This window comes from Mobula birostris, chromosome 6 (genome assembly GCF_030028105.1).
Source record: "Mobula birostris isolate sMobBir1 chromosome 6, sMobBir1.hap1, whole genome shotgun sequence".
In the NCBI taxonomy this organism is placed as follows: domain Eukaryota; kingdom Metazoa; phylum Chordata; class Chondrichthyes; order Myliobatiformes; family Myliobatidae; genus Mobula; species Mobula birostris.
In genome coordinates this window covers 130,910,280-130,923,383 of record NC_092375.1, presented here as the reverse complement: position 1 = coordinate 130,923,383, position 13,104 = coordinate 130,910,280, and the positions used below count along the sequence as shown (strand labels likewise).

The following is a 13,104-nucleotide window of genomic DNA, read 5'->3' as shown; positions in this document are numbered from 1 at the left end:
CTGTGTTGTTGACGGCTTGGAGATTGCTGGAACTTGTGCTGTAGTTGACAAGGAATGTCAGCATTTCCAAATGAATCATCTTGGATGCAACAAAACAAAGTACCAGAGAACACAAGATAATGGTGCAATGGTAGACCACCTGTTCCCTCAAGAATGCCTGCAATTCAATTTGACCATGATTATTTGCCCCAAGCCTCAACGCTTCTTCATTGCCAGTTGCCCATTGAGTTATTCATTCTCTATAACTATCTGTCATCTTGCCCTCACAATCCTCAAGCACAGAGAATTCCAGCAATTCACCACCCTTTGGAGGAAGAAATTCACATCTACCACAGTTCTAAATGACTGTCCCATTAATGCAAGCAGGCTTTTTTCCACTGAGCTTGGGTGAGACTAGAACTAGAGTTAATAGGTTAAGGGTAAAAGGTGAAATATTTACGGGGAACCTGATGGGGGTGGCTTCTTCGCTCAGTATCGTACGAGTGTGAAAAGAGCTGCCAGTGGAACTGGTAGATGTGATTTTGATTGATAAGTACGTGGATGGGAGGGGTACAAAGGGCTACGGTCCAGGCGCAGGTTGATGGAGCTAGGCAGAATAACAGTTTGGTATGGACCTAATAAGCTGCAGGGCCTATTTCTGTGCTGTAATGCTATATGAATGTACAATTCTATAATATTGTAACTAGACTCTCCCACTTGTGGAACCATCTCAACATCTATCCTCTTATGCCTCAAAGCCATAAATCCCAAGGACTGAAGTCTATGCAACAGTGTCAAAGCCTGTATAATTAAAAGAAGGAACCTGCATTTATATAGCATGTTTCACTGCAAGAATGTATTGCAGATGTTCAGACCCTTTGACCCAACTAGATCATACTGGCATAAAGCTTATTCCACTCTGTTAGCTTTGTAAGTCCTTGTTTTTTTTTCCCTTGTATTTTTCTCAGTTGATAATAACAGCAGCCTGAGTATCTTCCACCTAGTGACCTGGCATTTTCCTACAATTAAGTGGGAATAGGCCATTCCCCCATTTCTTGTTTCTGTTTTGCTACACACTGAACCTCTGAGCCAGCTCCCCAACACCTTCAGAAAGGTGGACCTGACAGTGAAGGAGACAAAGGATCAGACAAACCAGCTGCCAAGAAATAGACCTCACGTTTGCTGCTGTTCACTGTGGCCTAATGCCCATTCACGGCGTTCTCTATTCCTCAGCAGTGAATCCAAGCCGAAGATAGTGACATCATCCATGACAGGGAGGTCTTGACTTGAGTGCCTCCCCTGCCTAGAATTGTCACCCCTCATGTCCACGTGTTTCTTGATGGATCCAGCAAAACCTTCAATACTGCACACAGGCAGAGGTCAGCCTTGCCTAACTCCAGATTTGATCAGAAAGCTTTCCATTTCTCAGCATGGACTGCACTAGTAGCATCTGTGTAAAGCAGTCATATCCAATTTCAGATTCTGATCACTTTTGATCACTCCAAATCCTCCTCTGTATCATGTGGTATTCTGTCAGGGGCCTTCTCCAGGTCCATGCTGAGTTAGGAAAGGACACCCTGTCTCGCACCTAGGTGATTATCTCCTTGGATGGTACAGGTTACAGAGTGCATGTAGTGTCCAGGGAGGGGTAACACCCCGATGAAGGGGCTTGTTGTGCCCATTCTGGGGCCGGTCAATCACCTTTGGGTCCCACCAGACACTCAACTCTCACTTGTGGATCCAAGTACTGTTTGCATGTGACAGCAGCCCCACTCCAGTACACTGCTTTGACAGGTGGGCTAAATCAGTTGAGGGTAGACAGTAGGCCTCATACCCCAGTGAGAAAGGGATATGCTTGTCCCAGCATGTGAAATCAGCTCCAACAGACTGGACAGATGAGATCAACAGGTCAAGAAAGTGGATCTGCCCTAGTGCAACAGGTTTTCCACTTCAAAACTTTTCTGCACATGTCTCCGACAGCCAACAAACTTGTTATACAGGTTGTCAGAGATCCTCCCTCCTGGTTATGGCAGATGTCTAATCCAGGTGAATCGCTGGCTCCATATGAGACATCTTTCAATTAGCAATGGCCTTGGACAGAATCTTGTACTCCATGATAGGCAGAGAGATTAGTCACAAGTTTCTGATCTCTTCCCTGCTTTCTCTTAAATGCAGTTATTCTGTTCTTCCCAACCATTCCATGTAGCAGTGATTTGTTACATGTTTATGCAACGAATTCTAACTATTCTTTAGGTAATAGGCGTTCCTGCATTCCTAAATAACAAATACGTTTATGGACTCTGGTTTTAGACTTAGTCAGTCGGTAGTAATGAATCAACATTTCCACATCAAATCCTAATGTTACTTGAAAAGCATCCTATATTTTTTTGCAATCATTTTTTTTTATTCAAGGGATGTAGGCTTTGCTTGCTAATACAGTATTTAATTACCCATCCCAAAATGCCTCTGAAAACATGCTGGTGAGCTAACTTCTTGATCCTTTGCAGTCTTTGAATTGTTAGTATTTCCATAAAGCTATAAGGGAAAGATTTCCAAGATTTCTATTTAATGACAGTAAAGTAATATACAGTATTTTCAAGATAAGGATGGGGTGGCTTGGAGGCTGGTGATGTTTTTCCTGCCCTTGTCTTTCTAGGTTGTAGAGATCATGGGTTTGGAAAGTGCTGTCTGACAAGTCTTGGTGAGTTGCAAGTGTATCCTGTACACGGTACAAACTGTTGCTATTATGCTTCAGAAGCAGTGTATGTGAATGGGTGTGGATGGGATGTCTATCAAGTGGCTACTATGACCCGTATGGTGTCAAGCCTCTTGAGTGTTATTGAAGCTGTACACATCCAGACAGTTGGCAAGTATTCCATCACATTCCTGGGTCGAGTCCTGTAGATGAGGATTGACTTTGGGAATTTTGGAGGTGAGCTGTTCACTGCACGATCTCTAACCTCTGATATCCTCTTGTAGCTACATTGTGTATGTGGCTTCCCCATTTCATTTTCTGGTCCCTGCTAGCCCCCCATTTCATTTTCTGGTCACTGCTAGCCCCCAAGATATTGATGGTGGAGATTGCAGTGATAGTAACGCTATTAATTGCTTATGGTTGATAGCTAGATTTCCTCTTGTTGGGTACCATCGTTGCCCATCACTTTTGCAGCACAAGTATTACTTGCTACCTATCAGCCCAGAGAGGTCTTGCTGCGTTTGGTTGTGGAGTGCTTTGTTGTCTGAGAAGTTGCAAATGGTGCAGAACATTGCATAGTTATCAGTGGACATCCCTAATTCTGACCTTATGATTGAAGATGGGCCTTTTATATTTGAAGTGTAGGTACAATTTTAATATTGGAAATAGGGCAGGCTGTTTTCATACAAATGACAACGAGATAGATGATCTGTAATTTGGTTATGTTGACTGAGGGATAAATATTGACCAGGACAGTGCTCTGTTTCACAACCAAACTAAAAGAAAGGTGTGTTTGATTTTGCATGGTAAAGCAATGCCTGCAATGGTGTAGAACCCCTCGTTACTGCACTGGTAGATCTGGATTTTGTGCTTGACTGGATCTTGATTCACAGACTTAAAATTGGGGAGTGGAGGGGGAAACCATACATGCTTGAGAATTGGGGTGGTGGGGGAGAGAGAGTGAGTGAGAGAGAAAAAAAGAAAACAACCAACAAGTGTTTATTTTGGGTTATTAAATGCAAGAATAGACCTGCTCCAAGTAAGACCTCTCCTTATTGGCACAAGATATATGACTTCTGATGTGTTTTTGGGATCATTAGTTTGCTGCACAAAAGTAACACTCATTTGTTCTCAGATGAACAGCTTGCAGAAGGCCATTGTTGCAGTGAGAGTGGAAATGCTATAATTGAACTGTAAAAGGATTACCATTCTTACTTATCAGATTTTAGAAGTGTTAGCATTTGCTTCTTGCTTATCACCCTCCGGCCTCTGTTTCCAGTTTCATACTCCCTCTCCTGGCTCCATCTGCTTTTGTTTTCAGAATCAGAATCGGAATCAGGTTTATTATCACTGGCATGTGATATTAAATTTGTTAACAGCAGCAGCAGTTCAATCTGATACATAATATAGAGAAAAAAAAACAAAATAAAATATAATTAATTAATTAATTAATTACAGTATACATATAGAAACATAGAAAATCTACAGCACAATACTGGCTCTTCCAGCCCATGATGCTGTGCCGAACATGTACTTACTTTAGATATTACCTAGGGTTACCCATAGCCCTCTATTTTTCTAAGTTCCTTGTACCTATCTAGGAGTCTCTTAAAAGACCCTATTGTATCTGCCTCCACCACTGTCGCCAGCAGCCCATTCCACACACTCACCACTCTCTGTGTAAAAAACTTACTTTATACTTTATTGTCACCAAACAATTGGTACTAGAACGTACAATCATCACAGCATATTTGATTTTGATCTTCACACTCCCTGGATTACAAATATTAAATATTTAAAATAGTAAAAATTAGTAAATGTTAAAAATTTAAATTATAAATCATAAATAGAAAATAGAAAAATGGGAAGGAAGGTAGTGCAAAAAAACCAAGAGGCAGGTCCGGATATTTGGGGGCTGCGGCCCAGATCTGGGTCAGGATCCATTCAGCAGTCTTATCACAGTTGGAACAAAGCTGTTCTGAAATCTGGCCGTACGAGTCTTCAAGCTCCTGAGCCTTCTCCCGGAGGGAAGAGGGACAAAAAGTGTGTTGGCTGGGTGGGTTGTGTCCTTGATTATCCTGGCAGCACTGCTCGGACAGTGTGCGGTGTAAAGTGAGTCCACGAACGGAAGATTGGTTTGTGTGATATGCTGCGCCGTGTTCACGATCTTCTGCAGCTTCTTTCGGTCTTGGACAGGACAACTTCCATACCAGGTTGTGATGCACCCTAGAAGAATGCTTTCTACAGTGCATCTATAAAAATTAATGAGAGTTTTAGGGGATGGGCCAAATTTCTTTAGTTTTCTCAGGAAGTAAAGGCACTGGTGGGCCTTCCTGACATCTCTTCTGTATCTACTTCCAAGTGCCTTAAAACTGTGCCCTCTCGTGTTAGCCATTTCAGCCCTGGAAAAAAGCTTCTGACTATCCACATGATCAATGCCTCTCATCATCTTGTACATCTCTATCAGGTCACCTCTCATCTTGAATAGATTAAAAATCGTGCAAAAAACAGAAATACCATGTATTTTCAAAAAAGTGAGGTAGTGTCCAAGGGTTCAGTTTTCCATTTAGGAATCGGATGGCAGAGGGGAAGAAGTTGTTCCTGAATTGCTGAGTGTGTGCCTTCAGGCTTCTGTACCTCCCACCTGATGGTAACAGTGAGAAAAAGGCATGGCCTGGGTGCTAGAGGTCCTTAATAATGGACACTGCCTTTCTGAGACACCACTCCTTGAAGATGTCCCGGGTGCTCTGTAGGCTAGTACCCCAAGATGGAGCTGACTAGATTTACAACCTTCTGCAGCTTCTTTCAGTCTTGTGCAGTAGCCCTTCCATACCAGACAGTGATGCAGCCTGTCAGAATGCTCTCCACGGTACATCTATAGAACTTCTTGAGTACATTTGTTGACATACCAAATCTCTTCAAACTCCAAGTGAAATATATCTGCTGTCTTGCCTTTTTTTTATAACTGCATTGATATGTAGGGACTAGGTTAGATCCCTCTGGAATAAAGGGATCCTATTCTGGTTGGCTGCTGGTTACCAGTGGTGTTCCACCACAGTCCGTGTTGGGGCCGCTTCTTTTTACATTGTACATCAACGATTTGGATTATGGAATAGATGGCTTTGCTGATGATACAAAGATAGGTGGAGGGGCCGGTAGTGCTGAAGAAACAGAGAGTCTGCAGAGAGACTTGGATAGATTGGGAGAATGGGCAAAGAAGTGGCAAATGAAATACAATGTTGGAAAGTGTATGGTTATGCACTTTGGTAGGAGAAGTAAACGGGCAGACAATTATTTAAATGGGGAGAGAATTCAGAGTTCTGAGATGCAGCGGGACTTGGGAGTCCTCGTGCAGGATACCCTTAAGGTTAACCTCCAGATTGAGTCGGTGGTGAAGAAGGCGAATGCAATGTTGGCATTCATTTCTAGAGGAATAGAGTATAGGAGCAGGGATATGATGTTGAGGCTCTATAAGGCACTGGTAAGACCTCACTTGGAGTACTGTGGGCAGTTTTGGGCTCCTTATTTAAGAAAGGATGTGCTAACGTTGGAGATGGTTCAGAGAAGATTCACTGGAATGATTGCGGAAATGAGAGGGTTAACATATGAGGAATGTTTGTGCGCTCTTGGACTGTACTCCTTGGAGTTTAGAAGAATGAGGGGTACCTCATAGAAACATTTCGAATGTTGAAAGGCATGGACAGAGTGGATGTGGCAAAATTGTTTCCCATGGAGGGGGAGTCTAGTACAAGAGGGCATGACTTAAGGATTGAAGGGCGCCCATTCAGAACAGAGATGAGAAAAAAATTTTTTTAGCCAGAGGGTGGTGAATCTGTGGAATTTGTTGCCACGGGCTGTAGTGGAGGCCAAGTCATTGGGTGTATTTAAGGCAGAGATTGATAGGTATCTAAGTAGCCAGGGCATCAAAGGTTATGGTGAGAAGGCGGGGGAGTGGGACTAAATGGGAGAATGGATCAGCTCATGATAAAATGGCGGAGCAGACTCGATGGGCTGAATGGCTGACTTCTGCTCCTTTGTCTTATGGTCTTATAGATCCTCGGAGATCATGACACCCAGGAACTTGAAACAGCTCACCTTCTCCACTTCTGATCCCTCTATAAGGATTGATATGTATTCCTTCGTCTTACCCTTCCTGAAGTCCACAATTGGTTCTTTCGTCTTACTGATGTTGAGTGCCAGGTTGTTGCTGCGGCACTGCTCCACTAGTTGGCATATCTCACCCCTGTACGGCCTCTCATCACCACCTGAGATTCTACCAACAATGGTTGTATCATCGACAAATTTATAGATGGTACTTGAGCTGTGCCTAGGCACACAGTCGTGTGTATACAGAGAGTAGGGCAGTGGGCTAAGCACACAACCCTGAAGTGCGCCAGTGTTAATCGTCAACGAGGAGGATATGTTATCAACAATCTGCACAGATTATGGTCTTCCGGTTAGGAAGTGGAGGATCCAATTGCCGAGGAAGGTACAGAGGCCCACGTTCTGCAACCTCTCAATCAGGATTGTGAGAATGATGGTATTAAATGCTGAACTGTAGTCGATGAACAGCATCCTGACAGAAGTCAACACCTTATATTCCGTTTGGGTAGCCTCCAACCTGATGGCATGAACATTGACTTCTCTAACTTCCGCTAATGCCCCACCTCCCCCTCATACCCCATCCGTTATTTATTTTTATACACACATTCTTTCTCTCTCTCCCCTTTTTCTCCCTCTGTCCCTCTGACTATACCCCTTGCCCATCCTCTGGGTTTTTTCCCCCCTTCCCCTTTTCCTTCTCCCTGGACCTCCTGTCCCATGATCCTCTCGTATCCCTTTTGCCAATCACCTGTCCAGCTCTTGGCTCCATCTCTCTCCCTCCTGTCTTCTCCTATCATTTTGGATCTCCCCCTCCCCCCCCACTTTCAAATTTCTTACTAGCTCTTCCTTCAGTTAGTCCTGACGAAGGGTCTCTGCCCGAAACGTCGACTGTACCTCTTCCTAGAGATGCTGCCTGGCCTGCTGTGTTCACCAGCAACTTTGATGTGTGTTTCCTGACAGAAGTGTTTGTGTTGTCCAGGTGGTCTAAAGCCATGTGGAGAGCCGTTGAGAGTGCATCTGCCATTAGCCTATTGTGGCGATAAGCAAACTGCAATGGGTCCAGGTCCTTGCTGAGGCAGGAGTTCAGTCTAGTCATGACCAACCTCTCAAAGCATTTCATCACTGTAGATGTGAGTGCTACTGTGTGATAGTCATTTCCTCCTTGCCTGCTTTCTCCTATCACTCTCTTGCTTCTGTCTCCCAACTCAGTCTCCTCTCCTGGCTCCAGCTGCCCATCTTTCTTCACCTATCCTCAGTTATCCTATCACGTCCTGGCTCCCCTCTTGCCCCACATCCTCTCCTCTATGTTTGCTGCTTACTCCTCTACTCTCAGTCCTGATGCAGGGTCTCAACACATCAGGTGCACCACAGGTCTATGTGCTTAGCCCCCTGCTTTATTCGCTCTACACTTAAGACTGCATGACTAGGCACAGCTCCAATATCATATTTAAGTTTGCTGATGACAGCACTGCTGTGGGCCGTATCAAAGATGGTGACAAACTGGCATACAGGAGGGAGATTGAAAATCTGTCTGAGTGGTGTCATAACAATGTCTCACTCAAAGTCAGTAAGACCAAGGAGCTGATTATAGACTTCAGGAGAGAGAAACCAGAGGGCCATAAGCCAATACTCATCAGAAGTGGAGAGGGTCAGTAATTTTAAATTCTCAGGTGTCACTATCTCAGAGTACCTGCCCTGGACCCATCATAGAAATGTAATTGCAAAGAAAGCATGACAGTGCCTCTACTTCCTTAGGACTCTGCAAAGATTCAGCATTTCATCAATAACCTTGACAAACTTCTATAGATGTGCATTGGAAAGTGTATTGACTGGCTGCATTATAGCTTGGTGCGGGAACACCAATGCTCTTGAGTGGAAAATCCAACAAAAGGTAGTAGATTCAGCCCAGTACATCATTTACATGAAACAATGTCGTAGAAAAGCAGCATCCATCATCAAAGATCAAAGATCCTCACCGACCAGGACATGCTCTTTTCTTGCCACTGCCATCAGGTAGAAGGTACAGGTGCCTCAGGACTTGCACCACCAGGTTCAAGAACAGTTACTACCCCTCAACTATCAGGCTCTTGAACAAAGGAGAATAACTACACTCATTCTATTTCTAGTGTTCCCACACCAATGATCTCACTTTAAGGACACTTCATCTTGTTATTTCATTCTCTCATTACTTATTGCTATTTATTTGTATTTGCATTTGCACAGTTTGTTGTCTAATATGCTCTTGCTCTTTTATTGATCCTGTTTACAGTTACTGTTCTGTAGATTTGCTGAGCATGCCCACAGGAAAAACAATCTCAGGTTGTATGTGGTGACATGTATGTACTCTGATAATAAATTTCACTTTGAACTGTGATTACCTAAACAATTCCTTTCCCCTTACAGATGCTGCTCAACCCTGAGTCCCTCCAGTAAGTTGTATTTTGCTCCAGATACCAGCTTCTGTAATTTCTTGTGTCTCCAACTGCAGAAGGGCGTTTTTGTGATGCAGAGAATGTTCGATGCTGATTGCAGTAACTAAACAAAAACATTCTGTTGTCATTAGCATTATGTAAATACCTTTATGTACACAGATCTATTTCTAAAAAGGAATGTAATAAATTATAAGAATCTGCTCTTCTAATGAAGCAGTGCTCATATTTTTGCATATGTTTTCAAAATCAGCACGACTTGCATTTACGCAGCTGCCTTGAATGTAGTAAAATATCTCAGGGGCATAGCTGGATATCTTTTGTGCAGTTGTTATGATGCAATTGACCATCAGTTTGGTCAAAGTGGAGGATTTTATCAGTCATTGTAAAATAAAATCAAAGTTTCTAAGTAAATATATCACAACATACTATCCTGGGATTCATTTCTTACAGGTGTTCATAAAATGAAAAAATAGAACAAAATCGATGAAAAACCATACACGAAGACTGACAATCAATATGCAAAAGACAAACTGTGCAAGTACAAAAAAAAACAAAGACAAAATAATATTGAATAAATTAATACTGAGAAATGAATTGTAGTGTCCCTGAAAGTGAGTCCATAGATTGTGGAATCATTTCAGTGCTAAGTTGAGTGATGTTATTCACACTGGTTCAGGAGCCTGATGGTTCAAAAGTGATAACTATTGCCGAACTTGGTGATGTGGGACCTAAGGCTCCTGTACCTCCTTCCTGATGGCAGCAGAGAGAAGAGAGCATGGCCTGGATGGTGGAAGTCCTTGATGATGGATGCTGCTTTTTTGTCGCAGCGCACATTGTAGATGTGCTCAATGGTGGGGAGGGCTTTTCCCGTGATAGACTAGGCTGTAAATGAAAAGAGAACTGGAACTAATTCCATTGTTGGAAACTGGATGAACTACATAGGAGAATAGGAAAAGCACAGAGATCTTGGAAGTCTGCACAGTGAATGAAATTATTGAGTAGAAAGGAGCAGTCCGTGGAACATTGTAAATCGGTAACGCAGCAGCACAGGAAGCCAGTACAGAGAGTAGAATTTGGGAAATTCAGTCATGCAGTGGGTAACTCTGGAGGTCTTAAATGCATCAATGTGCTTAGCACCAATTTTTCTGTTTTTCAATGCCACAGATCCTCAGCCATCCAGTCGTGAAGTCCTGAAGAAGGGATATCTGGTGACGAGACAAGATCGGAGTGGCCCTTGGAAACAGTGTTACGTGGAGCTTTATCCAAAAGAGCTGTGCTTGTACAGTGCAGAGGCTGGGAATGACTGCCATCTTTGCAGTGTGTTCTACCTGAGCTGCTGCGAAAGCATCACCATATCAGCCATTTCTGGTGATCGGGTCCTGGAAATCCTTTTTTCCAACAGTGCATGGCTACAATTGCAAGCATGCTCCACCTGGGAGGCTGAAGACTGGAAGCAGAACCTTCTGAAGCGAGCACATGACCTACGTCAGCCACAGATCTTGGGTTTGCCAAATAGAACCCAAGAGGCATCACTTCCTGGCTGGCGTCCTGGAACTTGCCAAGTTGAATCAATTCAGTCTAAAATCCTTTCCCTGCCCACAGACGGCATAATTCGGGTCGGATTACTTCATAAACTGATCTCTCAGGATCACTGGAACTCTTACACCTTTGTCCTTAGCCAAAGTGAACTAAAGTGCTTTCGATCTAATGACCTAGTTGAGGAGCCCTTGATGTCTTACAAGATCAATCAATGCCTTAGTGTTGAGCCAGAAGTCATGATAGGCTCTGTTTCCCGCCTTAAGCTGGCTTTCCCCAAAGAGGTGCTCACTCTTATGGCAGACACACAACAGGAGCTTCAAGAGTGGACTGAGGCAATCAAGGCAGTGACTGACTCCACGTTATTGTTTAATTGCTCTGGCCACTTCTCATCAAAGGATCTGCGGCCAAAAGAGACAAATTCTGAAGGTGTGCGGGTGTGCAGGAATAAACGGTACTCTGTGACCAGCAGCTTTCTCAGTCTTCTGACGGTGATAACAGTGGAGAAGGGGCTCACAGCTCAGAGCTTCAGGTGTGCAGGTGAATGTTTATATTTTGTCAGTAAATAAAGCTTGAAAAGAGCTTATCCTGGTTAAAACATCATCGTTTCCCAGGAAAGTGAGAATTTCTTTTGCTTATTTTATCTTGTAAACTGCTGAGCAGGAGCTGGGCAGGTAGCCTGGTTCTGACCTCTGCCAATGTAGATATGGTAAATTCTAATTAATCTGGTATGCTGAGGACTTTGGTGACAGAATAACAAATTTTCCAGATGTCGTTCTATCAATACATCAATATGTTTTTAACTCACTTTTATTTTTAAGATGCTACACATTAGAATAATAAGTACTTTTGAGGTAGAAGTCTGATGAATAGTGGTATGCTGAATGTATATGCATCTCTTGATCAGAACATACAGGAAGCTTAATCTGCTGGAGGAACTGGAAGTTCTAGGTTTGGTGTTGTGGAAATGGTTTCACAAGGCTGAGAATATTGAATAGGATTTTTCAGGAGGGAGTGTAACCCTGCAGCTTTAATGTCGGGTATTGTAAGAATGGGTGCCTATCAGCTGGGGGGGGGGCGGGGGGGGGGAACCATGAGGCAGGAAGTGTAGGCGAGCCATCTTCTAGGCTAATTTGTCCATGTCTGGCTGGCCCCAGTATGTCTGGTCCCTCCACACAAATTAATTCCACCCTAGACACGGTGCTGAGTCCCAAGACAGAATGGATGCACTGTCATCTAATAATGAATAAATTCTCATCTTCCACTTCACAATGCTCACTCCTGGAAGCCAGGAATGATCTGACCATACAATGCTATTAGCAGGAGATGTTCTGTTTCAACCTCCGCCCAAGACCATTCAAGATGAAAAAGGAACATTTGGGATGGCACCTATGTTCTCCTGTTTAATAGACAACCAATCTGTGGTGTTGTCGGTAGGTTTCATATTGGCTTTACCAGTACCTCAAAAGGCCAGAACAAAACAAGTCATACTATATATTGAGAAACTCTCCAAGAAGTAGAAAGTAGCATCATCTTCATTGTTTGTATAATTTTTTTAAAGTAATAATGAAACAGCTTTCATTTGTATTTATACTGTACCATAGAATTGATTTAATTGTGGCTAGGACCAGAGAGCTGTGCCTTTCAAACAGAGATAAGGATAAATTTGTTTAGCTGGAGGATGGTGTGTCTGTGGAATTCATTGCCACATACGGCTGTGGAGGCCAAGTCATTGAATGTATGTAAAGTGGAGGTTGATAGATTCCTGATTAGTAAGAGCTTCAAAGGTTGCAGGGAGAAGGCAGGAGAATGGGGTTGAGAGGGAAAATAAATCAGCCATGATTGAATGACAGAGCAGACTCGATGGGCCAAATGGCCTAATTCTTCTCCTATGTCTTACGGTCTTAGGACTTATGGTGACCATGAGCACGGTGCCAGAAAGGTTAAATGCTTTTTTTTTACTTTAGGAACTAAGGTCGAGTTAGTTCAAATGGAAAGTCTCCCTTTTTCATTGCAAATAACTTCTATGAACTGAAGTGTGGCATTCTTAATTCAGATCCTAATGCAAATAGGACTTTTGACAAAAGGTCAGAGCATAACATAAGTTGCTAGAAGAACTCAGTAGGTTGAAAAGAAAGAAAGGGATGGTCAAAGTTTCAGGTGGAGACCATCATGTCAACATGTGTTTGTCTATCTTTTTCTTATCCATTTGGAGGATACCTAGTGGGGACTTGGTCTACAGAACCTACTTTAGGGAGACTGCCCTCTGTGTTCCTGCTAGTAACTCTTTCCTCATTACTGGAATTGGAATTTCTGGGTTATAGGATATCATATCTTTAGATTTTTAAAATTGTTTCC

At 43.0% G+C, this 13,104-nt stretch overlaps 1 protein-coding gene across 10 annotated transcripts in view; it reads left to right on the top strand.

The window, feature by feature from the left end:
* plekhm3 (pleckstrin homology domain containing, family M, member 3) overlaps positions 1–13,104 on the top strand; it is a 149,660-nt gene that overhangs the window by 39,166 nt on the left and 97,390 nt on the right. For all 10 annotated transcript variants that reach the window (XM_072261321.1, XM_072261320.1, XM_072261319.1 and 7 more), the window contains one exon: positions 10,375–11,286. In XM_072261321.1, coding sequence (XP_072117422.1) covers positions 10,375–11,286 — 912 coding nt within the window. The remainder of the gene's footprint in view (positions 1–10,374; positions 11,287–13,104) is intronic.